This window comes from Schistocerca nitens, chromosome 9 (assembly GCF_023898315.1).
Source record: "Schistocerca nitens isolate TAMUIC-IGC-003100 chromosome 9, iqSchNite1.1, whole genome shotgun sequence".
In the NCBI taxonomy this organism is placed as follows: Eukaryota; Metazoa; Arthropoda; class Insecta; order Orthoptera; family Acrididae; genus Schistocerca; species Schistocerca nitens.
In genome coordinates, this window is record NC_064622.1 from 356,658,140 (window position 1) to 356,685,440 (window position 27,301).

Below are 27,301 nucleotides of genomic sequence, written 5' to 3' on the forward strand. Positions count from 1 at the left end.
ATTTGATCATCTATGTCATTGGCTTGACTTAGAAACCAGCACCTTTCACTGTTTTCCCACCTGTAGCAATGTTTAACAAGAAAGACCGTTGCAATAATATATAACCTCGGCCCAATATGAAAGAGTGGACACATGACCTGGTGGCTCAGGATACAGAGGGTGTAGAGAAATTTACACAGTGCTGTGGCAGGGGCATCAGTGAATGTGTTATATTTATAGAAAATTGTAATCTGATACTGTAAATCACGTTTCTAATTAGTCTTCTCATCAAGTGTTTTCCCAGTTGCCAGCCAATAGGATAATTAATGTTTTGGAGACTAGCCATTTAGAAGAATATAGGGCCTAGGAAACCAGCCATTTATGCAGTTATTTAAAGTGTTAATGGAACATATGTAATTGATCTATCTCCAAACACAATACATACTGAAAAAGGACCAAGCTTCAAGATTTATTTGTCATTTTTACTTTAGTTCTTTGATAGATTACAAATTTTTAAATAATGGTGGCAGAAAGTATAATTATCCTCCAAAAAAAAGTAAGAAATGAGTTATTGAGCAATTTCTTCCACTTGAGCTTCCAAAATTTCTTGTTCACTCAACAAAGGGGTATATTTGTTGCAGAACTACAGCAAACTGTGACACACACACACACTAAACTACGTTAGTGCGATTATATTGACTAAGCCATAAGTCCACTAATGTTTCTTTTGAAATAATTCTAGAAATTGACAACAGAATGCAGCACCAGTCAAGGGACAGAGAGTGGGACGTATGTAGATTGTTCTCACATGAAGTGATAAATGGCTCGCATGCAGAGAAAATTCAGCCCAGTCTTTTTAACACTAAGTATTGGCCTGAGCAATGCTCCGGCTTTGTCTCCCAAGCGCTATTGACATTTTTACGCATCCCATTTCAGGGACCCTCACACTGCTGCAGACGAGTCACTTCCATACTCCAGTGAATAAAAACTTTTTCAAGTATTTATCATGCAACATTGTTTGGTATCATTTGCAATAAGCCTAGTTTTGATACCTTGAACCATTTATCAAATATGACGATTGTTATGACGAGATGATTTCCAATGTGGAGGGCCCGAATTGGGTGCACTGTGTGCAGTTATCCGCCAGATATAAAAACCAATAACTCGAGAACTAATCGAGATATTGTTCTATTCTCAGTTTTAACTAAAACTTCAATACGTCATGTATATTTCATAACAGCAATGTATGAGCGCACACAAAGTCTTTGCGTTTTTGCCTCTACAAACTCTTTAAAAATTTCATGCCATGCTTTACTTAATTTGATGCAGCGAAGTAACTAAGACAGTGATGCAATGAAATTCAGTCCTTTATCGAATTGAGATAGTAGATTATAAGATGTGCAAAAATAATTTTTTTTTTCCACCGAATAGTCTCTCAGCACAGACAGCACCATTAGACAAGCAGTATAGTGATAACAAAGCCGCACTCAGCATTGAATGCAGAGAGTGCATCTGTAGCAGACAAAGAGTTAATGGGATATTTTATTTCAATTTTGACAATTTCAGTGCTTTTTTTTTTTTAAAGGAATTTGTTGTTTTTTTTTTCCTTTGTTTTTACAGATTCAGTGTTTTTTTCCCCCCTATCTGTTCTTTTTCTTGCCAATTTCGCCCTTTTTTTCCTCCAAATTCATATACCAAATAAGGTGTTATTGTTACCCGTTTCGGCATTATTTTCTGCTAATTTTAATGTTATTTTTTCCACAATCGGAACAATTTTGTTGCTAAATTCATTGTTTTTTCCAGTTTCTGTGTGTATTTTGCAGTCTTCATTTTTCTTTTTGCCCAATTTGATATTTTTTTACCAAATTGGTATAATTTTTTAGGATGTTGGTACTAATTCTTGCCAGTTTCTGTGATTTTGCCTGATTTGACATTAGTTTTTTTCCAGATTCAATGTGGGTTTTTTCCCCATATTCAGTGTTACATTTTTTTCCTAATTTCATCTTACTTTTTTCCATATTCAGTATTTCTTTTGCCAAATTCAGTCAAATTTTTTCCAGATTCGGTGCTTTTCCCCAAATTCACTGTTTTTGCCAATTATAGTCTTTTTTACCCATTTTGATGTGTTTATTATTAAATTTGTTGTTTTTATTACCAAATTAGGTATGTGTATTGCCAAATTCAGTGCTTTTTTTTTTTTTTTTTTTTTTTTTTTTTTTTTTTTTGCCCCCCCATTTCGGTATTACTTTTTTGTTGATTTCAGTGCTGTTTTTGGCGTTGCATCATAGTTATGTGGGAGGTGAAGTGTCATTTTCAGATTATACGAGAACCTCAGTTGTCCTCCAATTTTTTATTTTTCATACAGGAAAGGGGCAAATTGTCGATTTCAAAAGAAAACACCAATTGGGCTTTATTTTTCGCGTTACCGTTTTTGCAAAATTTTCCCATCTTCATAAATAAGTCATTATGGATATCAAATTAGGAGTGCTTTTAATTTTTGCAGAAACTATACGCATTTCATGTATGAAGTACCACCTGCAACAACGTATTTTTCTGCATTTACAGCTTAGTAATAAAGTCAGTGAAGTCCCAGCACGCCTTCAGGACAATAAGAAAGAACTAGAAAATAAGCTAAAGGAATATGATAAGCTTTTGCAAATGAAACCTGCGTATGAAAGAACTGATATCATGCGCACCAAGGAGATACCAGAATTGAAGTAAGCATCAGTTTCATGCTTTTACCTTCATATATTCAGAATGTATGTTAAATATTGACAAATATTAAAATATAGTCATGTAGTTTGTAGTTGCACTAAATAACTACAGATTTAGAATAGAATATTTGAAATCTAGGATTACCAAAACCATTTTCTTATCTTGCCACAAATTGACTTTGTAGAAAATATGAGTAGACATTAAAGGGAAGATGAGCAGTTATCATAATAATAGAAAATTGTGCATTGCCATAAATGCACAAGAAGGCACACCACATTTTCAGTAAATATTGTGCTACCAGGTGTACCGGTATGAAATGAGCGTTAAGATACAAATGTGTCGATAGGGAACATTTGTTGTGAACGAGCCTTAATTATTTTTTTTGTTTGGTTGGTATGACATCTGCCAAAGATATTTAGTATACATCAAGTCATGGAACAAACAACATCATGTTTTCATCATTTTAACAATGTCAAATTTTGTACCAGAAAGTGATGATTTGCGGAAAGCATTAATTTTTTTGTCTTCATTTGGAAAAAAGTGCTGCAGAGTCCCATCAAATGCTTGTCAAGGCATATGGCAATCATGTTCTATCAGAAGCAACATGCAAAAGATGGTTTCAGTGGTTCAGAAATAATGATTTTGACGTAAGAAATGAAGAACGTGGAAGACCACCAAAAAAATTCGAAGATGCTGAAGTGCAAGCAATATTGGATGACGATGATACTTTGAGTCAGAAGCAAATGGCAGCAATGCTAAATGTTGCACAACAAACAATTTCTGACCGTTTGAAAGCTATGGGAAAGATCCAAAAGTGTGGAAAATGGGTGCCACATGAATTGAATGAAAGACAGATGGAAAACCGAAAAACCATTTGTCAAATTTTGCTTCAAAGACCTGAAAGAAAATCAATTTTGCATTGAATTATTACTGGTGATGAAAAATGGATTTATTCTAAGAATCCTAAATGGGAAAAATCATGGGTTAATCCGGGACAACCATCAACATCGACTGCAAAACCAGATCAATTCGGCAAGAAGACAATGCTCTGTTTGGTGGGATCAGAACGGTGTGGTGTATCATGAGCTTCTAAAACCCAGTGAAACTGTGAATACTAATCATTACAGACAACAAATGATCAATTTGAACTATACATTGATCAAAAAAAGACAAAAGACCAGAATGGGCCAGAAGACATGGCAAAGTATTTTTTTTACACGACAATCCACCTGCACAAAAAGCAAAACTGGTTCAGGATACAATCAAAACACTTGGCTGGGTGCTGCTACCCCACCCGCCGTATTCATCAGACTTGGTCCCTTCCGACTATCATTTGTTTTCATCGATGGGACACGCATTGGCTGAGGAACACTTCCTACGAAGAAGTCGAAAATTGGGTGTCTGATTGGTTTGCTTCAAAAGACAAACATTTCTATTGGCGTGGTGTCCACAAATTGCCTGAAAGGTGGTCAAAATGTATAGAAAGCAATGGTCAGTACTTTGAATAAAATGATTTTACTTTTCAATTCAAAATTAGTGTTTCATTTTCTCAAAAAAACGCACATTTCATACCGGTATACCTGCTTGTGAAATTCTATTGGATTTAAACAGTAAATTGATAACTTTACTTGTTATTATTCATCTTACACTGGTGTATTTCCTTGTTTTCAGAGAGTCACTTCATCAAACAGAAGAGGCTTTAGATGCAGCTCGGAAACAGATTAAAGATTTGAAGGAGCAGTTACTGGGTCCAAAAGCAAAGGAGCAGATGGCAAAGGATATCCAAGGAGATGTAGTTCGCATTGATCAGTTGCAGACAGAACTGCGCCGCATAGACAAAGAAATTCAGGAGCTGCAGTCTAAGATGCCCACAGGTTGATAAAATATTTTTGGACCTCTTCCAACAGTCAATTTCCTATAAAACCAATCTTTTATTTTAAGAATCTGCCATCTTCAACTGCCCATACACTGATGAGCCAAAACATTATGACCTCCTGCTTAATAGTCAATTGGTTCACATTTAAATGCAGTGCAGTAGTGATTCTGCATGGTGTGGATTCCTACAATTCCTTGATAAGGTTCCAGGTGAATGTGGCACTAGATATGTACATGCAGATCAGGCTTTTTCTCTAAATTATGGGTCATTGGTGCATGAGCTCAGGGCTAATGCCCAGAAGTGTCCCAGATATGTTCTGTCAGATTCAGATTGAGCAAATCTAGTGACCAAGACATCAAAGTGAATACACTGTCATGCTCCTCAAACCACTGTAGCATAATTCTGGTCTAGCAACACAGAGTTATCTTACTGGAAGATACCACAGCCCTTGCGGAAGATATTAAACGTGAAGCAATGCAGGTGGTCCATATAATGTTTGCGTGGTCCCCAGCTGTGATGGTCCTTTCGATTACTACCACATCCCCTGTGGAATCCCAAGTGAATGTCGTCCATAGCATGATACTGCCCTACCGGTTGCATCTGTAGAGCGGTACACATTTCGAGCAAACTCTCACCTAGATGAATGTGCATGAATACAAGTTCGTCATGCAAGTGTAACAATAAACATGATTCTTCCAACCAGGTTACACATTTCCTTTGATCCACGATCCAGTCTTGATGATACCATGCCCACTGCAATTGTAATTGAAGATGTCGTTTGGTCTATTAGGAAACACACAGGAGTTGTCTGCTGCAGAGCTCAATGTTCAACAATGTGCACTGAACTGTATGCTCTTTTACTCTCTTTGTCAAATATGTCACATATTGCTGCCTTTCCTGCTTTACAGAGTAGGCAAGCCTCCATGTTTTGTGATGAGGTTTGGAACTACATCATCTTGTCCCTTAGTCACGATTTCACACTGCTTCAGACACTTTCCATACCTGACACAAGATGTGCAGGATGGGAGGAGAGCATGACAGAGAGTAGGAATCCAGAGTGGGTGGTTTCTAATGATAACCAAAAAGTAGTTCAAACATTTTGTCAGTTTTATTATCTGTTCAGAGGTTCGTAAGGCACACTCTGGGTAAATGCCAGACATCTGTAGAGACCATTACGTCCAAAGCATTAAGTTGATCATAGGAGAGTAGGAAAAAGATGTGTCAGGTCAGGAGTCTCCAGCAGAGAGCGCTAACTTGTCGCAGCCTGGCACTCTGTTCCTGAGTCCCAAGATCTTATCTGAGGAATTTCCTATGCTTTCATCATTCGAGTGTTACAGATGATGTTCACAAAGCGTCTGTCCAACAACACTCCTTAACTGAGAATAATGCCAGCCCACCAACATGGACAGATACAGCAACAAGTTTTCAGAGCAGTCTCCCAGTAACCAGCAAGCTTAGCCAAAGAAACCAATTAAAAAAAGGCCACCTGCATATTAGAACCCTAACTTGTGACGAGCTTTATTGTTATTGAAATGCTTTTTTAGCAGGTGCCATACCACAACAATTTAAAGTCACTTCCATAAATTTCCCTTTTTGTGACTGTTATTGTCACTGGAATCATTACTCACTTGTCTCTCCTCTGCTTACTCAGTTTTCTTAGTGCATCACTTGTTCACAACACCACCAGATGGCATTTAACATTGCAGTGAGCAGTCATTTTAGTGTTTTGACTCGCCAGCGTATGCCACTGATATATTACTTTGCTCAGTGGATGCTTTACAATGGGACAAGTGGATATGGTTTTGTTGCATGTTCATTTCAACTGTTCAAGTTTCTCCATGCTAGAACTGGATGAATCTATGCTGCTTTTAGTACAAGATACCAAATTAAGAGTACTGTTGTCTGTGCTTGTTGAAAAATACATGAAATCAGCCTTACAACAGTTCCACTTCTACAGCATTGGTAACTGTAAATGAATATTACACATGCTGCATAGATATCACTGAAAATGATTTGGGCCTGCCTACATAATCAACTGAAACACAGACATCCATTAACCAATATTAAAGGTATTTAAAATTTCTGCATTAAACTACTAGAACATACATATATTACAGTACATATTTCATTTTATTGATATGAAACATAATCAGTTGCATGCTGTGTAACAACGTCACAATTTTAGTTTGCTTTCTAGATCGAAAGTCTGTTTATTATTCAAGTTACTGAGGCATGGCTTGTATTGCGTCGTTTTATGTCTGATTTTCGCTTACGCCAGGAAGTATTATCTGTTAGCACATTTCTGAGGTTCACTTTGATTTGCAGCACTACACATTTCTCGAAGTGGAATATGATGCAATATAGCGCCACTAGCGTTTCTTTACATACTTATGGCTAAACATCTTTGTGTGTGTGTGTGTGTGTGTGTGTGTGTGTGTGTGTGTGTGTGTGTGTGTAGTATTGTGAACTTAATGGCTTGATTTGGTTTTCACTTGATCTAAAAATTTTCTCTTCATTTGTGGTTTGTCATCATTTTAGTGATGTTAGTGGGCACTTATTTAATATATAATTGAAATGAAGGAGAAGTGTGGAAGTTGATCTAAGTGGAAAGTAGTGTAGAAAAAGGAGAGGTGGCAATGACGAGTAAATGTAGTGAACCGTGAATTCCAAGAGGAGGAAAGAAGACTGTGTTGGTAATAAAATGGAAGAACGGGAGAAATAGAGATGAGATGCAGGAGGTGGTGGTTTACTTTTGTTACTTTTTTCTATGTGACGTGTTCAGTGATTTTACATAATGCCTTGTTTCAAATATTTATCTGCTCATTAATCAGCTGTTTATTGTGGTTTAACGCTTTGTACAATAAATTGCAGTTGTTTCAAAGAAAATGCCTTTTTTGCATGCTGCACATCGAAATTTTTATTTTTATTTATGCACCCAGATGCGTTTCGCCTTCTGCACATAGAAATTTTTATTTTTATTTATTCACCCAGGCGCGTTTTGCCTTTTTTACAAGGTGAAATGCGTCTTGGTGCATAAATAAAAATAAAAATTTCGATGCGCAGCATGCAAAAAAGGCATTTTCTTTGAAACAACTGCAATTTATATACAGCTGCTGCGAAAATGGCCACTAGAAGAAACGTACTTTGTATAATGTCCTTAAAAAGTGAGATGTCTGTGTGTACTTATGTTTTTCTGTTGTGTTTAGCCAGTAATATTCCTGTTTAAGTTTATCTGCAAATTGAGAGGATAGTACTGTATTTCCATGCTCTGGTGTGTTCTTTATACTGTCAAAATGATCCTGGTGTAGATTTCGTTTTAGTCCTTACAATTGAACTGGTAGATACCAGGTTGTTGGTATTAGTCTCATTTTGGTTTTTGAGGTGTGCTCCTCTATTGAATAATTCTTAATGTAGGCACCGAGCGAGGTGGCGCAGTGGTTAGACACTGGACTCGCATTCGGGAGGACGACGGTTCAATCCCGCGTCCGGCCATCCTGATTTAGGTTTTCCGTGATTTCCCTAAATCGCTCCAGGCAAATGCCGGGATGGTTCCTTTCAAAGGGCACGGCCGACTTCCTTCCCTGTCCTTCCCTAATCCGATGAGACCGATGACCTCGCTGTCTGGTCTCCTTCCCCAACACAACCAATCTTAATGTAGGCAACATTAATACCTAAGTTTTATTACTATATTTACCTGAGTATAAGACGAACCATCCCGTTTTTTAAGATGTTCTCTGAGACAAAAATTTGATTTAACACATCATGACTAATCAGAACTACAAACTGTTTTATTGATGTAAAGTAACTGCCAAAAAGTTAACATTATGCACCTCTAAACTTTCACCATTTATTAATTGTCTACATTTTGATAACACTAGGAGAAATAAAATAAGCAGAAACAAATGGTTTACATTAATTTTCATACCATTTGCTTTTCTGCCTTTCTTGCATGCTAATGCTGTTGTTTGTGGTATCACTATTTGTAATAGTAGTAATAATAATAATAATCATAATAATAACAATAATCATCCTAATAGCACAGCTGTGAAATTAATACCTTTTTTTTTTGTCACAAATATTTGACGGTTTCTTCCAAGTATATTGTTATTTCTGAGGTTGTCATTGTGGTGGTACCTGAGAACACAGCTGTTTTTTTTACTGAATACATATCAGATTTGTATTACACACTGATGTGGGGAATGTTTCAATGTCTCTTGCTTCCAAACAAATCACTTGCCCACTGCTCTTTCATTGGCTGTGTAGAACCAGCTGTCACTCCCCCTTCCATTCCCATTATACGTCATCGAGTGTCAGCAACAATGTAGCAAGAAGCACTTAAGTACACCACTGCCCCCTATCTATACTTTTACCATCTCCTGCAGAAATTGGTACTCTTGTTGAATATTTGTCCAACTTTATTCAGTTAGATTCGAACTACAACTGAACTCGGGCAAACTGCAGTTTAAACGTGGCAGATGTTCATAAAAATCCAAAGTACGTAGTATAGAATCTCATGGTTGGCAATGCAAAATTTGCTTCTCACTCTAACTCCCTTCCTCACAGTTATCTTAGCTCTCAGCCAAGTTGGTGGCACTATTCACCTTCCAACCCTTCCATAGTGCTGAGCTTGAACAACTGTGCAAAGCAGACTGCAATATCTTCTAGTATGCAGGTCATATGTGACAGCACCAACTAATACATAAAAAAAGATCACAACTACGATTCTCGAACTTTCTCTTCTCCCACAATCTAGTGTCATCTGTTGTTACTATCTATACAACAGGTTTTTCTGCTGTAATTTATTCTCGCGATAACAATTACAGTCAGTTTAATGTGATATATTTCCTTTGTTAGACATTTCATTCTGGATTAATTTTCCTTCATATTTCAACTGAATATCATCATCATCATCATCATCATCATCATCATGCTCTAAAGCTGATTAAAAGGTGGTAACGTTTTTATCTCATAATGAAATATAATATTGGTTCTGATTGAACTAATGTTTTTCGGAGGACAATATTTCTGATTTTGAATGTTACCTTTATTTAAAAACTGGCATTAATGTTTGGATGTGGTATCCATACATGTGTGACAATGTTTTCTGCAAACCTGTTCAGATACAACAAACTATCGTAAGCTGATAGAATTTAATGCTATTTCCTCCTGTGTTTCACAAAATTGTCAAATTTTTAGTCATAGCAATAGACTGATGAAGTGGCTAGTTCACAGTTTCTCATGTATCTCATGCGCTAGCACCACGCTAGTTAGTATCACATGATTGTTCAAGCAATATCGATGCCATATCAAGTGCTTTGGTGTATTGGGAAATCTCAAGCGAGTATTGTTGACAGAGCCCTGCTCTTCCAAATGCTTCAAAATAAATCTGCACATCACCTCAGCAACCAAAGTTTCATCCCTAAATGTAAGACAGCCTCTATAAATGTGTGACTATCTCTATATACTCTGCTAAATGATGTAAAAATGTTGACCTCAGCAGCAATAGTTTAATCTGTGAGTATAAGACGCCCCTGTATTTTTCAAATGATGAATTTGGGAGAAACCTTGTCTTATTGGGTAAATACAGTATATTACTATTTATTCACTTTGTAAAGAACCACGCTGCAGCTACTGATGGGAGTCACTGTTCCTTTATTAACTGAATGGCCTTAGTCAATAGCGACTTCTGTTTTGGCACAGACAACCTAGCCAACCATAGTTAGCAGATGAATTCAGCATGTATTCATATCAGTAAATGAAAGTAGACACAACACACAAAAGTTTGCCAGGATAAGTCTTACTAAATTTCAGGCTGGCCACACTTTTTACTGTATAGGCACTTTCTAGACTCAGAAAGCGGATTTTGCAGTTTGTTCTGCTGTTTTTCAATGTCACAGCATTTTGCAACATTTAGAATCATTTTCTGAATCACAGTACTAACCTCTCAATTTGCAGATCAACTTAAACAGGAATATTACTGGCTAAACACAACAGAAAAACATAAGTACAGAGAGACATTATACAAAGCATGTTTCTCGTAGTGGCCATTTTCTCAGCAGCTGTATAGAAATTGCAGTTGTTTCAAAGAAAATGCCTTTTTTGCACGCTGCACATTGAAATTTTTATTTATGCATCCACTCTGTGTTTTGTAAAGACAGTGATGCAACAAGTAACCAATATCCATAGCTAAAAATATATTATTTGATCCAGATGGCTTGTAATCATTACAGCTGATGTCTACAATCTTCAGTTTTTGCACTAATTACAAGGGTTTTTTTATGTTTGTTCCACAACTTGATCATCAGAATCTGATGGCTGTCCATGAATACTTACATATTCTTTCTCCTTCTTGTAAAACTTGAGAGTTCGTAGCTACTCCAGTGCCTGGCTGTTTACCAGAACCCCTCAGTGCAAAGGATTGTCACTGGATGAAATAACTTTTTTCTGTGGCGTTTTCCATGTATCACAATTTTATAAATTACAGTATACTGCAAGCACACGATAGAAACCAACCAAAGTTCTCATTGTTTATGTTGACATAAAACAAAGCCAGCAGTGTGGGAGCTTTGGCATCATCACTTGAAACACATGCATCAAGTGCAAAGTTTCTGCTGCCTGGGTATAGGTGTAACCATCCAGTGTGACCTAAAGCACATAAAACAGTTTTAGAAAAAGCAGATACCAGGCTGAGATTCGTAGGAAGAACGTTAAGGAAATGTAATTCATCCACATGGCACTGGTTGTGAAGTAGCCATTGAACTTGAGCATGTTAGTTGCTGATCATGGGTACCTAAAATGTTGTGTGAAATAGCAACAGAGCTGGTATATGACATGGCTGCTTTTGCAGGTTGCCCTACCTCTAATGAGATAGCATAAGCCTTTGAAAGTACTGGATTATGGTTTGTTGTGTAGGAGAATTGAGCAGGTCTTGCTCCCTAGCCTTCCACAGAAATATGACCCCTGTGGAAACAGCTTGTGAGGGGATGTGGCACAAGGGTGGACAAAAATGTTGTGTAAGTTGAATGAGTGGCAAAATACCACTTCAGTAGGTGAGGAAAACATCATGGGTAGGAGGTACCTCATTTCTGGGCACAACGATAGATATGGTTCAGTTGTTTTGTTAGGAGTGGTGACAGGGTTAGGGATGTGTGAGGATATAATGTGTGAAATCTGTTTGTGGACTTGATTAGGGGGATGCTGCCTGTCTGTGAAGGCCTTTGTGAGGCCTTCAACATAATGGGCAAGGGAATTCTCATCACTGTAGGTATGCCTTCCATGAATGGCAGGGCTAAATGAGAGTTAGTTTTTGATGTGAAATAGATGACAGCTGTCAAAATGCAGGTACTGTTGATGGTTAGCAGGCTTTATGTGACAGAAATATTGATGACGCCGTCTTAGAAGTTGAGGTCAACACATCAGAAGAACGCGTGTTGAGCTGAGGACCACCAGATGAAGCAGATGGGAGAGTGTGTGTTGAGAATGTGGAGAAATTGGCTCTGGGTCCAGATCTTGCCTGGACCAAGCAAGAGTTTTGGGAGGCTAGGAAGTTTTGCAATAGATGATGCATAAATACATTGACATTGGAAGACACCATGTTTGTGCCCATGCCCATGCCCCAAATTTTAAAAATGACCTGCACATCTGTCATGGCTGTATTCATACCGTTATCTAAATCAAGCCCACTAACCGTTGACAATACCTGAATTTTGTCAACTATCATCTCTTCCACACAAACTAACTCATTTAGCCTTGTCATTTGTGGATGGCATTTCTGCAGTGTTGACAATTCTGTTGCACAGTATGTTGCAGGGTTCACAGAGGACTTCACAGAAAGGCAGCAACTCCCAAATCTAGTCCACAAACAGATTTCACACGCCATATCCTTACACACCCCTATCACCACCAGTAATAATTACTTGCAAATGAGCATTCCCCTCATTGCCAAATACTATCCCAGACTAAAGCAACTCGACCATGTCCATCAGGGCTTTGACTTCTCTATCATTGTGCCCAAAAATGGGGGACAACCTACCCATGATCCTTCGCTCTCCTCCTGAAGACCTACACATCCTTGCCCATCCCTATGCCATTCCCACTCTCAACCCCATTCCGCATGGCTCACATTCCTGTGGAAGATCCAAGAGCAAGTCATGCTCAATTTGTCTACTCAGCACACCATGCTCCAGTCCTGTCATAGGCTCTAGTATCTCGTCAGTGACAGGGCCACCTGCAAAAGCAGCCACACCATGCCATGTTGCAATTTCTGCACAGCATATTATGGAGGTATAACCAGCAACCAATTAATCAATATTGAGAATATCCAGCCCAGTTGTCAATTGTGTGTTTATTGCTACAGCATGTTTTGGGACAACATTATACCATTTTCAAGAACAAGGAAACAAGATAAAATAATCCTCCTTATACTGGCAGATATATAATGATTACAGATGTCCCGAGTTAAACCTACCTTAAAAAAAATTATGACATTAAGCCTCATGAAAACATAAAAACAAGCTGCACAGGGAACATTGTTAACTAAAACCATAAAACCTGAATCATCACAAGCCGGTGCATCCACTATCCCCAAGCTACAGTTGCAAACTGAAAGCTGCTGCCCTCACCTGGCAGTGATGATATTTATTTGAAGCCTATTACTCAGGACCAAAGATACTACTGTCTCTCATTAAATCTTTGAGAAATGCCTGTCTGGTCCTAGCCCATTCTAACGTAAAATTCCCTTTATGCAGCAGTCTAAATGGAAATAGGATATGTGAATTGTAAGTCATTAAGTAAAATACATTGCTGGCTACTTCTTAAGGAAGACATCATTAAAGTGTGCCCAGAAATGCCCTTTAGACACTGCCACCCTCTGACGCACTTCTCTTCCAAGGCACAACAAATCTCTACCTCCTCTAAATTTGATAGCGACCACCCTTTTGCTTCAATGCGCGACACCGTCATTCTTTCTGTCGTATCTCCCAACAAATGCTGCTCATTCTTGAGATGCTTTGCTACAGCTGACAATCTATTCTCTCCATTATTATACTTTTTAAATCTAACTTTAGAATTCCTTCCTGTCTACCCCACATATCTCACTTCACAATCCTGACATTTTACTTCATACACACCTAATTTTCTCATCAATTTCTCACCTGTGTCCATCTTATGCCTCAGCCTCTGCCCTGATTTGTGTCCATCTTGAAAGCAGTTCTAACCTCTTTCTTGCTAAACCACCTCACTAATTCTTGTGACTTGGTCATGCAATATGGCACAACTCTATATTTGTCTGGACTTTTATCATCTTGCTGGTTACCATGCTTAGCTGCTACATCCAAACGATTTTCTACCACTATTTGTCTAAGGGTTTTCATTTCCTCATTCTTGTTTTCCAGACTTAGAGGTGTGGAATTAGCCATGTGCACCACATTTTTGAAAAGTGCTATTCATGTTTGTTGGGGGTACCATGAGGACTTACTATTAACTGCCCCTGTGAACTTGAGCCTCCTAAAAATTCCTGTTTTGACTGTATTGGTCCTCAGGTCCAGATAATTTAAGACTCCATGTTGTTCATGCTCTACTATAAAAACTATGCCCTTATGCATATTATTGAAGTCATTCAACAACTCATTTATTTCTTCCTTGGACCTCTGATATACTATGAAAATATCGACAACATATCTCCTGTACATTTGCACTTTGTCACTGTATTTAACATTTGCCTTGAAAAAAGCTGTTTCATACTTATTCGAGATGATGTCTGCCATCTACCCTGCTAGTGCACATCCCATTGCTAAAACTTTATCCTGTACATAAAACTTACCATTGAACTTTTAACTCAGGACGTCTGTAATTCCTATATGTCTTCCAGTATAAGGAGGATTATTCTATATGGTTTCTTTGTCATTAGCACTTGAAAATAGTATAATGTTGTCCCGAAACATATTGTGGTAAAATAATCACACAATTGGCAACTGAATATCCTCAATATTGCTTGAACAACAGTTGTATGACGGCTTCACATCAGTTATCCAGTGACCAGTTGTGCACTAGAATGAATGGTCACCTTCAAACTGTGGCCAAGAATAGAGTTGACTACTCAGTAACAGAGCATGCTGCTAAAGTTCAGTATTTGCTTCACAACCTGTGCCATATTGACTCTTCACTACCTCCCTACTACCCCCTCCCCCACCAACACCAGCTGTTCTGAACTACACAGATGGAAGTCATCCTTGCAACACATCCTTCACTTCCATAATCCTCCTGGACACAATTGATTCCTCCATCCTGTCAGCTCCTCCCAAACCACTCCTGCATGTCATTGTCATCGTGTGCTGCACAAACCCACTACCTTCAGTGTCCATATGTTCCATTCCTATTTTGCAGCTCTGTGACCTCCTGCTAAGACATCAGATACCCTTCCCCAGCTCCACCTGCTTCTCTGCCCTCTAACCACACCACCCGACACAACCTCTCCACCCAGTCTACCTGCCAAACTGCTTTCTTGACATTCTGTGTCCAGCTGCTCAGAGTGGCCGCGCGGTTTGAGGCGCCATGTCACGCACTGCACAGCCCCTCCTGCCGGAGGTTCGAGTCCTCCCTCGGACATGGGTGTGTGTGTTGTTCTTAGCATAAGTTAGTTTAAGTAGTGTGTAAGACAATTCACACACACACACACACACACACACACACACACACATTCTGTGTCCAGCTGGCACAATGCAGCTGCACAGGTGTGTGGGGGCGGGGGAGAGGTGCAGCTGTAAGTGTAATTTAGCTCATTAACCCTTTCACAGTTCGTGGAAAGTATTTCTTTACTGTGTTCATATAAATGTGTTGTACCATGTCTGTACACTCTTGGCATCCAGTGGTAGTCCGCTGCATGAAGTGTAAGGGAAGTATACGTACTACCGAATGACGTTATTTTAAACGCCATTTGGAAGTATGCTTACCACTACCATATTTACTCGAATCTAAGCCGCACTCGAATCTAAGCCGCACCTGAAAAATGAGACTCGAAATCAAGGAAAAAAAATTTTCCCGAATCTAAGCCGCACCTGAAATTTGAGACTCGAAATTCAAGGGGAGAGAGAAGTTTTAGGCCGCACCTCCAAATCGAAACAAAGTTGGTCCATTGTAATATGAGACACAATTTAGGTCGAATGAATGACGATACAGCTACAGTTGTTTGGTTCGAGTCGTAAGCTTAGCCATTGCTACGCGTCAGGCGCTCCGTCCGTATTTATACGGGTACCCTTCCTTTTTCACGTGCTTCATCTGGTTTGAATTCATTGCTTATTTTTCTTTGATCTGATAACTGCCGTTCTCTTTGTTATATAGAAGATGTTCTGAACGAGAGTTTGGCGAAAATTTTTCTTCATTTGAAAATCTTTGCAGACGCCTCTTTAGTACATTACATTCTGCACAGAAATTAGAGTCACCTTAGATTTAAAAATCTAGTCAATTGCCGTGCTTCATTTCTGACTGTATCACTATTAGGCATAAGAATAATACGAATATAAACATGACATGATATGTATATTGTTCCGCATTTGCTGTTGTCTCAACTAGTTTCGTAGTTTATTAGGCAGACAGGATTTAAGTGAGATAGCAGCAAACACGAAAGAATACATGGCAAAATGTTTATATTCATATTACCGGTACTCTCATGGTGAAGAGAATACTGCATGTGATTCACGGCCATATTGACAAACATCCCAAACAGTCTTGCCAGTCGGATTTTCATAGTACATTGAAATGCTGCTACATTCGAAGATGAACAATACGGAATTCGTATTTACTTCATTGTATAATGTATGAAAATGCAGTGGTCGAAACTCGGGGGCAGAGAAAAAAGCTCGTTTGTCCTCCTAAGGTAAGTCTTTCCGCTCCCGGGATTGGAATGACTCCTTACCCTCTTCCTTAAAACTCACATCCTTTCGTCTTTCCCTCTCCTTCCCTCTTTCCTGTTGAGGCAACAGTTTGTTGCGAAAGCTTGAATTTTGTGTGTATGTTTGTGTTTGTTTGTGTGTCTATCGACGTGCCAGCGCTTTCGTTTGGTAAGTCACATCATCTCTGTTTTCAGATATATTTTTCCCACGTGGAATGTTTCCCTCTATTAATTTATATATATATACTGACGCAGAGGTTTTGGTGCCAGTATTTATCTTTGTGGCTGCAAAGCATGCCTGTGTAGCGCTACATATATTTGACAGCAGAAGTTAGTTCTGGCGGCACCTACCAACATTTTTCAGAACTTCCGCTTATTTTGCACTCGATTCTAAGCCGCAGGCGGTTTTTTGGATTACAAAAACCGGAAAAAAAAGTGCGGCTTAGATTCGAGTAAATACGGTAAAGTAGTTTCTGCACAAGACATGTTCACAGCTCGTTGTTTAGTGGCTTGCTTTGCTGCCTCTGGATCATGGGGTCCCAGGCTCGATTCACGGCCAGATTGGGGGTTTTCCCTGCCCAGGGACTGGACCATTTCATCATCATCATCATCATTGTTGCTCATGACTGTGGCTAGATTGGCTTGCGAAAAAAATGAACTGTGTCAAAATTGGGACTTTGTACGGGTGCTGATGACCGCGCAGTCGAGAGTCCCACAAATAAATCATCATCATCCATGAGACATAGGAAGTATACTTACCACAAAGTTAATATTTCTTTTGAAGACTTGGGGAAACATACTTATGACCAACTTAGTGGATTTACACAATGTTCATGATAATATGTCTTACCACCTCTGGATGTGCCCGACATTGTGCTAGTACACTGCAGCAGATGTGTCAAAACTGCTGTAGCAATCGGTTTCTTTTTGTCATGAGATCACTATTCTGAAGTTGAAACACATTGTTTGTTTCTGCAGTACATATTATTGTGACTTCTATCAGCAGTCTTTGTTATAACACAAAAACTGAGCACTTTATCCACCATCCGAAAGGCCATGATCATTGTCTTGTAGGAAAAAGATGGAAGCATTTCAGCAACGGCAAAGTAAGTGGTCCGTGTGCCACCATGGTGAAAGAATACATGCATGGCAAAATGGTGCTGTCCAAAACGGGCACCAAGGTAGTTGTGGGCTGTAGTGATGGGTAAAAAATGGCTACAACTGTTAAACTACTGACAGCCTAAATAAATGTCTCTCTCCAATAACCACTCAGCAAACATTGTTGCACACGGGCCTCTGCAGCAGGTGTATACTCGTGCATCCATTCTGAACACTGTTCAATGGGGACAACAGCTGGAATCTGCTCGCTTATGCTGCAATTGGACTTCCACTGAGTGAGTGGTGACTGATGGCCTTTTCAGATGAATCACTTGTATGCTCCATCGGACAGATGGCCATTGGCATGCACAGCATGAAATACCTGAAAGCAAATGCCCTGCATGAATTATGGTTTGGGGAATGTTTTCATGGCATTCCCTAGGTGATCTTTTCATGCTGGAAGGCACGGTGAATCAACACAAATATGCATCTGTCCTTGGAAACCATTTCAACCCCTACATGCAGTTTTTGATTCCTCAGCATGTTAGCATCTATCAACAAGACAATCCAATGTGTCACACGGCTCAAGGTGTACGTACTTGGTTTGAATAACTGCAAGATGATCTAAATGATTAATGGAAAATCTCATATAAAGATGTGAAACAAATACTAACAAAGAGATAGAGGGGCTTGCCAGTACTTACCTCAGCTCAGTACAGCCGATAGATACACAAAAAACAGAACCGAAAATTTACGTTCCTAGCTTTCGGAACAAATGTTCCTTCATCAGGGAGGAGAGAGGGGAAAGAAAGGGAAGAAGGGAAAGTGGATTCAGTTACTCACAACCCAGGTTATGTAGCAACAGGGAAAGGAAAACAGGGAGGGTAGCAAGGATGGAGGCAGTCTGACAACCATGCCTCCATCCTTGCTACCCTCCCTGTTTTCCTTTCCCTGTTGCTTCATAACCTGGGTTGTGAGTAACTGAATCCACTTTCCCTTCTTCCCTTTCTTTCCCCTCTCTCCTCCCTGATGAAGGAACATTTGTTCCGAAAGCTAGGAACGTAAATTTTCGGTTCTGTTTTTTGTGTATGTATCGGCTGTACTGAGCTGAGGTAAGTACTGGCCAGCCCCTCTATCTCTTTGTTAGTATTTGTTTAACTGCAAGATGAGTTTACCATACTCCCCTGGCCACCAAACTCCACTTATTTAAACCCCGTCAAGATTCTGTGGAGCCACATTGATCGGGCTGTTCGCTCCATGGTTCCTCAACTGAGAAACCTATCGCAGCTGGCCATGAAACTGGTGTCGGCATGGCCTGGCCGTGAGTCATGCACGGATAGCCAATTGCTAAGGAAACTGCTCGCGATAAGAGGGAAATCTGGTTTGAGTCCTGGTCTGAAAAAAATTTTCGTCGTCGTCCTTCCATTCTACAGCTGATAGTTGGCTATTTTCACAATTGCAAATACATTTAATGTGTTCATTGGCTCGAGCATCATTACTCCAGTTGACCTTAGGTAAATAGAATAACATCTTCCTAAACATAAGCTGTTAAAAACTGCACCTCTTGTTCATCTTTTCAATGTGTCGATTCTGGTTTAGGTAGTCACCTTGCTGAATCTCCAACATTTTTTGGCTGTAACAGGATCATCACGCTCCATGGAGGAAGCACTGGCAGAGCAGGAGGAGCTTCGAGCACAAGTCAGTGCAATTCAGCGTGCACTCCACACAAAACAGGAGTCACTGAGAAGGCATTCAGAGAGAGTCAACCAGCTGAGGGAGCGCAAAAATGTACTTATGGAAAAGAAATTGAAGGTTTGTTCTTCAGCCATTGAACTTTACTCACACATTTAAATGTGCATCTTCTCTTAGATTCTAGTAGGTGTATGCATTATGAGGGTAACTTCAAAGTTCTATGCCCTATAAGATATAACTGAAGAAAATAATTTATTTTACAAAATAACTTTACAGGCCTTCAATATAATGTCAATTCTTGCTTGTGACAGCTTCTGAACATTAGCAACTTCTGTATTCCGGATAAGACACCTCCGTTGTTGAGCTGTCTGGTAACTTGGCTGACCTCTCCGAAAGCTTCATCAGTTGTATCAAAACATTTTACGTGGAGTTGTTCCTTCGATTTGGTAAAAAAACGAAGTCTGATGGGCTCATATCACGACTGAATCGTGGGTGGGAAGTATTTCCCATCTGTATTTGTCAAACGTTTTTGCCACCGATGTTGCAAAATGGTGTCTTGCATTATCACGCAAAATGAGGACACCAGCTGCAAGCATGTCTGGCCTTGTTTGACAAATTTTCAGGTGCAAAACATGTTGCAGAAACAGCTCGTAGTACGCACCTGTTACAAGCATCCCCTGGGGCACTCTGTTTGTAGCTATGAATCCATTCACATAATACACAAAGATCATCATCATTTTCACCCTTAATTCTTCGCAGCAGAATTTTTCGAGTGTCAAGAATTGAAACTTTTCCATTGTGATGACTGAGACTTAAGTTCTGGCTCAAAATCTCATAACCAGGTTTGATCAGCTGCAACAATCCTGATTGGAAACTGTTTTCTTTCTGTTCCATAATTGAAACAGTTCTCCTGCAATTCTTTTTTCGACCTACTTCCTGCTCTTCACTCAGATCATGCTGAACCAATCTGACAGTAACTTTCCCGTCTTCATCTTCTCAGTTATGAGTCTGTAAACTAAAATGACAGACATTCACGCCTCGCATGAAATTTCACCGTAAGTTTTTTGTTGATCCTCTCTCAAAATATAATTAACAAACACTTGAGAGGTATAGTGTGTTGCAGTTGATGGCCTTCCACTAACTGGTTTCTCCTCAGTGCTTACCCAACCTTAACAGAAAAGAGCAGACCACTGTGGTACTTTGCTTTGACCCATCACACTATTCCCACACACCTCTCTCAAAGCATTGTACATTTATGTTGGTTCTTTCCACTTAGGGATACAGTTTTGATGCAGAAATACTGGTCACTGTTTCTAATATGACCTGACTCTGTTTCAACTTCCATTTTAAAACTGAATTACTCAAAACACAACCACGTAAGCTAGTAAACACATGTACGACTGTCACACACAAAATCTCACTTACAACTGACGCTTTTTCAACTTGATCACGCCACCTTTAACGGTTGTGCATGCACAGTGTGCCGAACTTTTGAAACGACCTTCATAAATAGCACTCTCTACTCTATACGGGCTGCTTTTCATTTTAGTTTATAAAATTAGGCCATGTTGGTGCTGTATCCTTATGTTGTATAGTTCTGCATCTTTCAAAATAGTACCGCTGTGAAGAAGGCACTGGACTCGTGTTCTGAAGGAGCAAGGTACAAATCACCCTCTGGTGTTGGCATGATTTCCCTGTATTTAATGACCTCCACATTATCAAGATACTAGTTTTTAATCTCACTTATCTACAGTGTATCAGAAAATGATATTATGAAGTTGCAAACAAATGATGACTTACAACTTCAAGAATTGATGTTGATGTCCACATTCAGACACTGACGGGGCAAAAAGATCAACACCAAGAATGAGTTGCGTGATGTAAACAAAAGTAGGCAGACATGTTTCTACATCTGAAAGATGATGTCTATTCAAATTTCACGTCAGTCACATAAGAGTGGCACTAGTAGCGCCACTATGAGAATGCAAATCAGTTTTGCTTTAAATACACGATGTAACAGTAGTGAACATTAATTACTTTTGACATTGGACATGGTGAGTTAAAATTAGTCCATAATGTCTTTAAGGCCTCACTGGGTTTGTGTAATAGGGCTACTAGGAGCTGGATATTCCTTGTGTGATATTGCAGAAAGACTTGGCAGGAATGTAGCCACTGTAAATGATTGCTGGCAGTGGTGGTTACAAGAATGTGTGGGCGCAAGGTGACCAGGCTCTGAATGGCCACATGGCACTACCAAGTGGGGAGACCATCGTGTTCAGTGTATGGCTCTGTTGTATCATACTGCATCTGCAGCAGCAAGTGACGCAATGAACTGTTACAAATCGGTTACTTCAAGGACAGCTCAGAGTCAAATGCCCTGCAATGTGCTTTCCACTGATTCCAAGCCACCACCATATGTGACTTCAGTGGTGTCAAGCAAGAGCTCATCGGAGGACAAAGTGGAGGTCTGTTGTGTTTTCTGATGAAATCTGGTTCTGCCTTGATGCTAGTGATAGGCATATGTTGGACAAGGAAGAGGCCAGTTGAGGACCTGCACCCAACATACCTGCATGCGACACACACTTGACCTACAGCTTGAGTTATGGTCTGAGGTGTGATTACGTATGACAGTAGGAGCACTCTCGTGGTTATCCCACGCATCTTGAATGCAAAATTGTACCTCATTCTGGTGGTTCGACCTGTTGTCCTGCCATTCGTGAACAGCATTCCATGGATTGTTTTCCAACAGGATAACACTCACCTCGATACCGCTGTTGTAATCCAACATACTCAACAGAGTGTCGACGTCTTGCCTTGGCCTGTTCAATCCCCAGATCTTTCTCCATTTGAGCACATTTGGGACATCATTGAATGATAAATCCAGCGTCATCCACAAACAGCGTTAACCATCCATGTATTGACCGACCAAGTGCAATAGGCATGCAACTCCACCCCAAAAACTGATATGCAGTACCTGTACAACACAATGCATGCACATCTGCATGCTTGCATTCAACATTTTGGCAGTTACATCAGTTATTAATGTACCAGCATTTCACATTTGCAACAGCTTATCTTGCGCTTACATTTATCTGTGATCTTGAAACATTAATCACCTAAGTATGTTACCTAGAAAAATGTATTCCTGAAATTTCTTCATTCTACATTAATATATATAGGTTGCCACTCTCCATAAAGGTGATACAACGAGCCGCAGACAGGCACAATGGAAAGGCGGCTCATTTTTAGCTTCCGGCCAAGGCATTCTTCAGCAAAGAAAAAACACACACACACACACACACACACACATTCACACCAGCAAGCACATCTCACGTATACATGACCACAATCTCTGACACCTCAGACCGGAATGCATTCTGGTCCAAAGTGCCAGAGAAGGCATTCGCGCGCACGCGTGTGTGTGTGTGTGTGTGTGTGTGTGTGTGTGTGTGTGTGTGTGTGTGTGTGTGTGTGTGTGTTGGTCATATGTCCCATCAGATTAGGGAAGGATAGGGAAGGGAATCAACCATGTCCTTTTGAAGGAACCATCCTGGCATTTGCCTGAGGTGATTTAGGCAAACCACGGAAATCATGGATTTGAACCATTGTCCTCCCCAATGCTAACCCAGTGTGTTATCTACTGCACCACCTCTCTCCGTCATCATGAGTGGCAACTTATTTTTTTCCTTACTCTCTTGAAACTGCATCTTTGAGGTTTTGGGCGTCCAGATGAATAACCAACTGAAATCACACAAATGTTTGTGAATTTTGTAAGAAAAGAGTGCTGTACTTTTTTTCTTCTACATAACACATTTTGTAAAATGTGCAGTGGAAAAACATTTAGTCCTTTCTGAAAGTGTTAGGCAGAAAGTGTAATGTGAATTTATATCTTTCTTTCTGCATTTGGAGGGGGGGGGGGGGGGGGAATGCTGCAACAATCCATAGTGAATTTGTGGAAGTGTATGGCAATAATGGTGTCGGGCAGAAAGTGCAGTGTGAATCTATAACACTTGCAATAAAATATGAACTATTAAAAATAAGAAGTTAATTATTTTTTACATTAGTAGGTAATACTTTGGGTTATTGTAATATGTGAAATACTTTACTAAGACTATTATTTTAGAGAAGCATTATTTGAATGAGTAGAAGCATGAAAAGCAATGACATGCATTTAATATGCTAGAAAAGTATTGTATTTCAGTACTGCTTACCACACTCCATAAAATAACAAGTGTTCGTCAGTTTGTCTTTCAAAAGAAGGTCCCAAAGGGTGGGACAGACTTGTCTGGATTAGCACAATTAGAGATAACTGACCTTTGCTTGGCGTGAACAAACGGAGTCTGGAGGTTTCATGGAACAAAATTCCTTCCTTCAGTAACAGTGCCTGACCAAACAGATAGGACAAGTGGTTACTGTCCAAGATGGATAAGAATCCGAATGTTTAACTCGCAGTTGAAATGTTCTGAATGTACATATAACTCAGGAAGAGGCAAAACAGAACAAACGGTTATTGATTCTGTCTCCGTGAAAGATCATATAAAAATTCACAGGCAACCCTCTCTCTCTCTCTCTCTCTCTCTCTCTCTCTCTCTCTCTCTCTCTCTTTGCACCACTGAACACACCAACATCGTTGGTTGGCACGAGCTTCGTAGCAGACTTTACAGATCCTTGTTGAAATCACTTTTGTGGTGGTATAGGTTAGGGTACCAGGTGTAACTTGCAGCTATTCGTCTTGGTGATGCTTCGGTTTCAAATACTCAGCAACAAAAAATTTTTAGAATTCCTTGTGATTCACTAGAGCATTAACAAGAGCAATGATTTCAAAAGGGTGCAGTAGACTAGCAGTTAATTTATTTGGGTGGAATACTGGAGCTTGTGGTTTTGAATACCATAGAGCGCATTCTACTCTTCCTCCCACACTCGCCCTCTCCGAAATGACAGATACCATTTATAATTCAGTTAATTTATTAACATTTAAGTTTCATTCATTTCTAATCTTTTGTCACATCACCTAAATCATTGTACTGCTTTAACTTTCTTTAGTCGCATGTTGTTTGTTGTTGTGGTCTTCAGTCCTGAGACTGGTTTGATGCAGCTCTCCATGCTACCCTATCCTGTGCAAGCTTCTTCATCTCCCAGTACTTACTGCAACCTACATCCTTCTGAATCTGCTTAGTGTATTCATCTCTTGGTCTCCCTCTACGATTTTTACCCTCCACGCTGCCCTCCAATGCTAAATTTGTGATCCCTTGATGCCTCAGAACATGTCCTACTAACTGGTCCCTTCTTTTCGCCAAGTTGTGCCACAAACTCCTCTTCTCCCCAATCCTGTTCAATACCTCCTCATTAGTTATGTGATCTACCCATCTAATCTTCAGCATTCTTCTGTAGCACCACATTTCAAAAGCTTCTATTCTCTTCTTGTCCAAACTATTTATCGTCCATGTTTAACTTCCATACATGACTACACTCCATACAAATACTTTCAGAAACGACTTCCTGACACTTAAATCTATACTCAATGTTATCAAATTTCTCTTCTTCAGAAACACTTTCCTTCTCATTGCCAGTCTACATTTTATATCCTCTCTACTTCGACCATCATCAGTTATTTTGCTCCCCAAATAGCAAAACTCCTTTACTACTTTAAGTGTCTCATTTCCTAATCTGTTTCCCTCAGCATCACCCGACTTAATTCGACTACATTCCATGATCCTTGTTTTGCTTTTGTTGATGTTCATCTTATATCCTCCTTTGAAGACACTGTTCATTCCATTCAACTGCTCTTCCAAGTCCTTTGCTGTCTCTGATAGAATTACAATGTCATCGGCGAACCTCAAAGTTTTTATTTCTTCTCCATGGATTTTAATACCTACTTCGAATTTTTCTTTTGTTTCCTTCACTGCTTGCTCAATATACAGATTGAATAACATCGGGGAGAAGCTACAACCCTGTCTCACTCCCTTCCCAACCACTGCTTTCCTTTCATGTCCCTTGACTCTTATAACTGCCATCTGGCTTCTGTTCAAATTGTAAATAGCCTTTCGCCCCCTGTATTTTACCCCTGCCACCTTCAGGATTTGAAAGAGAGTATTCCAGTCAACATTGTCAAAAGCTTTCTCTAAGTCTACAAATGCTACAAACGTAGGTTTGCCTTTCCTTAATCTAGCTTCTAAGATAAGTCGTAGGGTCAGTATTGCCTCATGTGTTCCAATATTTCTATGGAATCCAAACTGATCTTCCCCGAGGTCGGCTTCTACCAGTTTTTCCATTCGTCTGTATTCGCGTTAGTATTTTGCATCCGTGACTTATTAAACCAATTGTTCGGTAATTTTCACACCTGTCAGCACCTGCTTTCGTTGGGATTGGAATTATTATATTCTTCTTGAGGTCTGAGGTATTTCGCCTGTCTCATACATCTTGCTCACCAGATGGTAGAGTTTTGTCAGGACTGGCTCTCCCAAGGCCGTCAGTAGTTCTAATGGAATGTTGTCTACTCCCGGGGCCTTGTTTTGACTCAGGTCTTTCAGTGCTCTGTCAAACTCTTCACGCAGTATCGTATCTCCCATTTTGTCTTCATCTACATCCCCTTCCATTTCCATAATATAGTCCTCAAGTAAACGCCCTTGTATAGACCCTCTATATACTCCTTCCACCTTTCTGCTTTCCCTTCTTTGCTTAGAACTGGGTTTCCATCTGAGCTCTTGAGATTCATACACGTGGTTTTCTTTTCTCCAAAGAACTCTTTAATTTTCCTGTAGGCAGTATCTATCTTACCCCTAGTGAGATAAGCCTCTACATCCTTACATTTTTCCCCTAGCCATCCCTGCTTAGCCATTTTGTACTTCCTGTCGATCTCATTTTTGAGACGTTTGTATTCCTTTTTGCCTGCTTCATTTACTGCATTTTTATATTTTCTCCTTTCATCAATTAAATTCAATATTTCTTCTGTTACCCAAGGATTTCTACTAGCCCTCATCTTTTTACCTACTTGATCCTCTGCTGCCTTCACTACTTTATCCCTCAGAGATACCCATTCACTGGCTGAAGTGGCCGCGCGGTTCTGGCGCTGCAGTCTGGAACTGCGAGACCGCTACGGTCACAGGTTCGAATCCTGCCTCGAGCGTGGATGTGTGTGATGTCCTTAGGTTAGTTAGGTTTAACTAGTTCTAAGTTCTAGGGGACTAATGACCTCAGCAGTTGAGTCCCATAGTGCTCAGAGCCATTTGAACCATTTAGATACCCATTCTTCTTCTACTGTATTTCTTTCCCCCATTCCTGTCAGTTGTTCCCTTATGCTCTCCCTGAAACTCTCTACAACCTCTGGTTCTTTCAGTTTATCCAGGTCCCATCTCCTTAAATTCCCACCTTTTTGCAGTTTCTTCAGTTTTAATCTACAGTTCATAACCAATAGATTGTGGTCAGAGTCCACATCTGCCCCTGGAAATGTCTTACAATTTAAAACCTGGTTCCTAAATCTCTGTCTTACCATTAGTCTCATACTTAATGCCTTTTATTTTGCATTTGGAATCTTTGTCCATATGATTTTAAATATTCTTATGTATTTACTTTGATTTAGCTTCGTCCTTATCATTTTTTGTTATTGATATCTACATTACTGTTGTTGTATCAATTACTCATTGAAATTTTTTTATGAAACTGTCTTTGATGTAAATCTTTATCTGCGTTATTTTCTCCAGGGTGTGGACAGAATTTAACTACCATAAAAAATATACGTCTTGTAATGAAAAAGCTTTTTTGAAACCATTGCATAACCAGTATAAATAGTATTTTCATATTTTGTTTTCTAACCAATAGATTGGTGTTTTCAAATGTTTAATATTACAATGATAAATAAAAATATGTAAAATCACTAGGTCAAAAATTCCATATGGAAAAAGAACAAAATGGTTTAGAAAAAAAGAGAGCAAATAAGGATGTTGATATGATGATTAAATTGGTGCAGCAAAGGATTAGAAATGAAAAAAAATGTATTTAAATCAAGAAATTGAATGAAAATAATGATCAGTCATTTCTATAAAGACGTGAAAAAT

General features: G+C 39.4%; 1 protein-coding gene across 1 annotated transcript in view; it reads left to right on the top strand.

Annotated features, from left to right (window-relative positions):
- The window catches only part of LOC126203286 (DNA repair protein RAD50), a 323,733-nt gene that overhangs the window by 226,011 nt on the left and 70,421 nt on the right, over positions 1-27,301 (top strand). Inside the window, exons 16-18 of the mRNA XM_049937544.1 lie at positions 2,545-2,696; positions 4,366-4,568; positions 19,198-19,367. Of these exons, the coding sequence (XP_049793501.1) occupies positions 2,545-2,696; positions 4,366-4,568; positions 19,198-19,367 (525 nt within the window). The remainder of the gene's footprint in view (positions 1-2,544; positions 2,697-4,365; positions 4,569-19,197; positions 19,368-27,301) is intronic.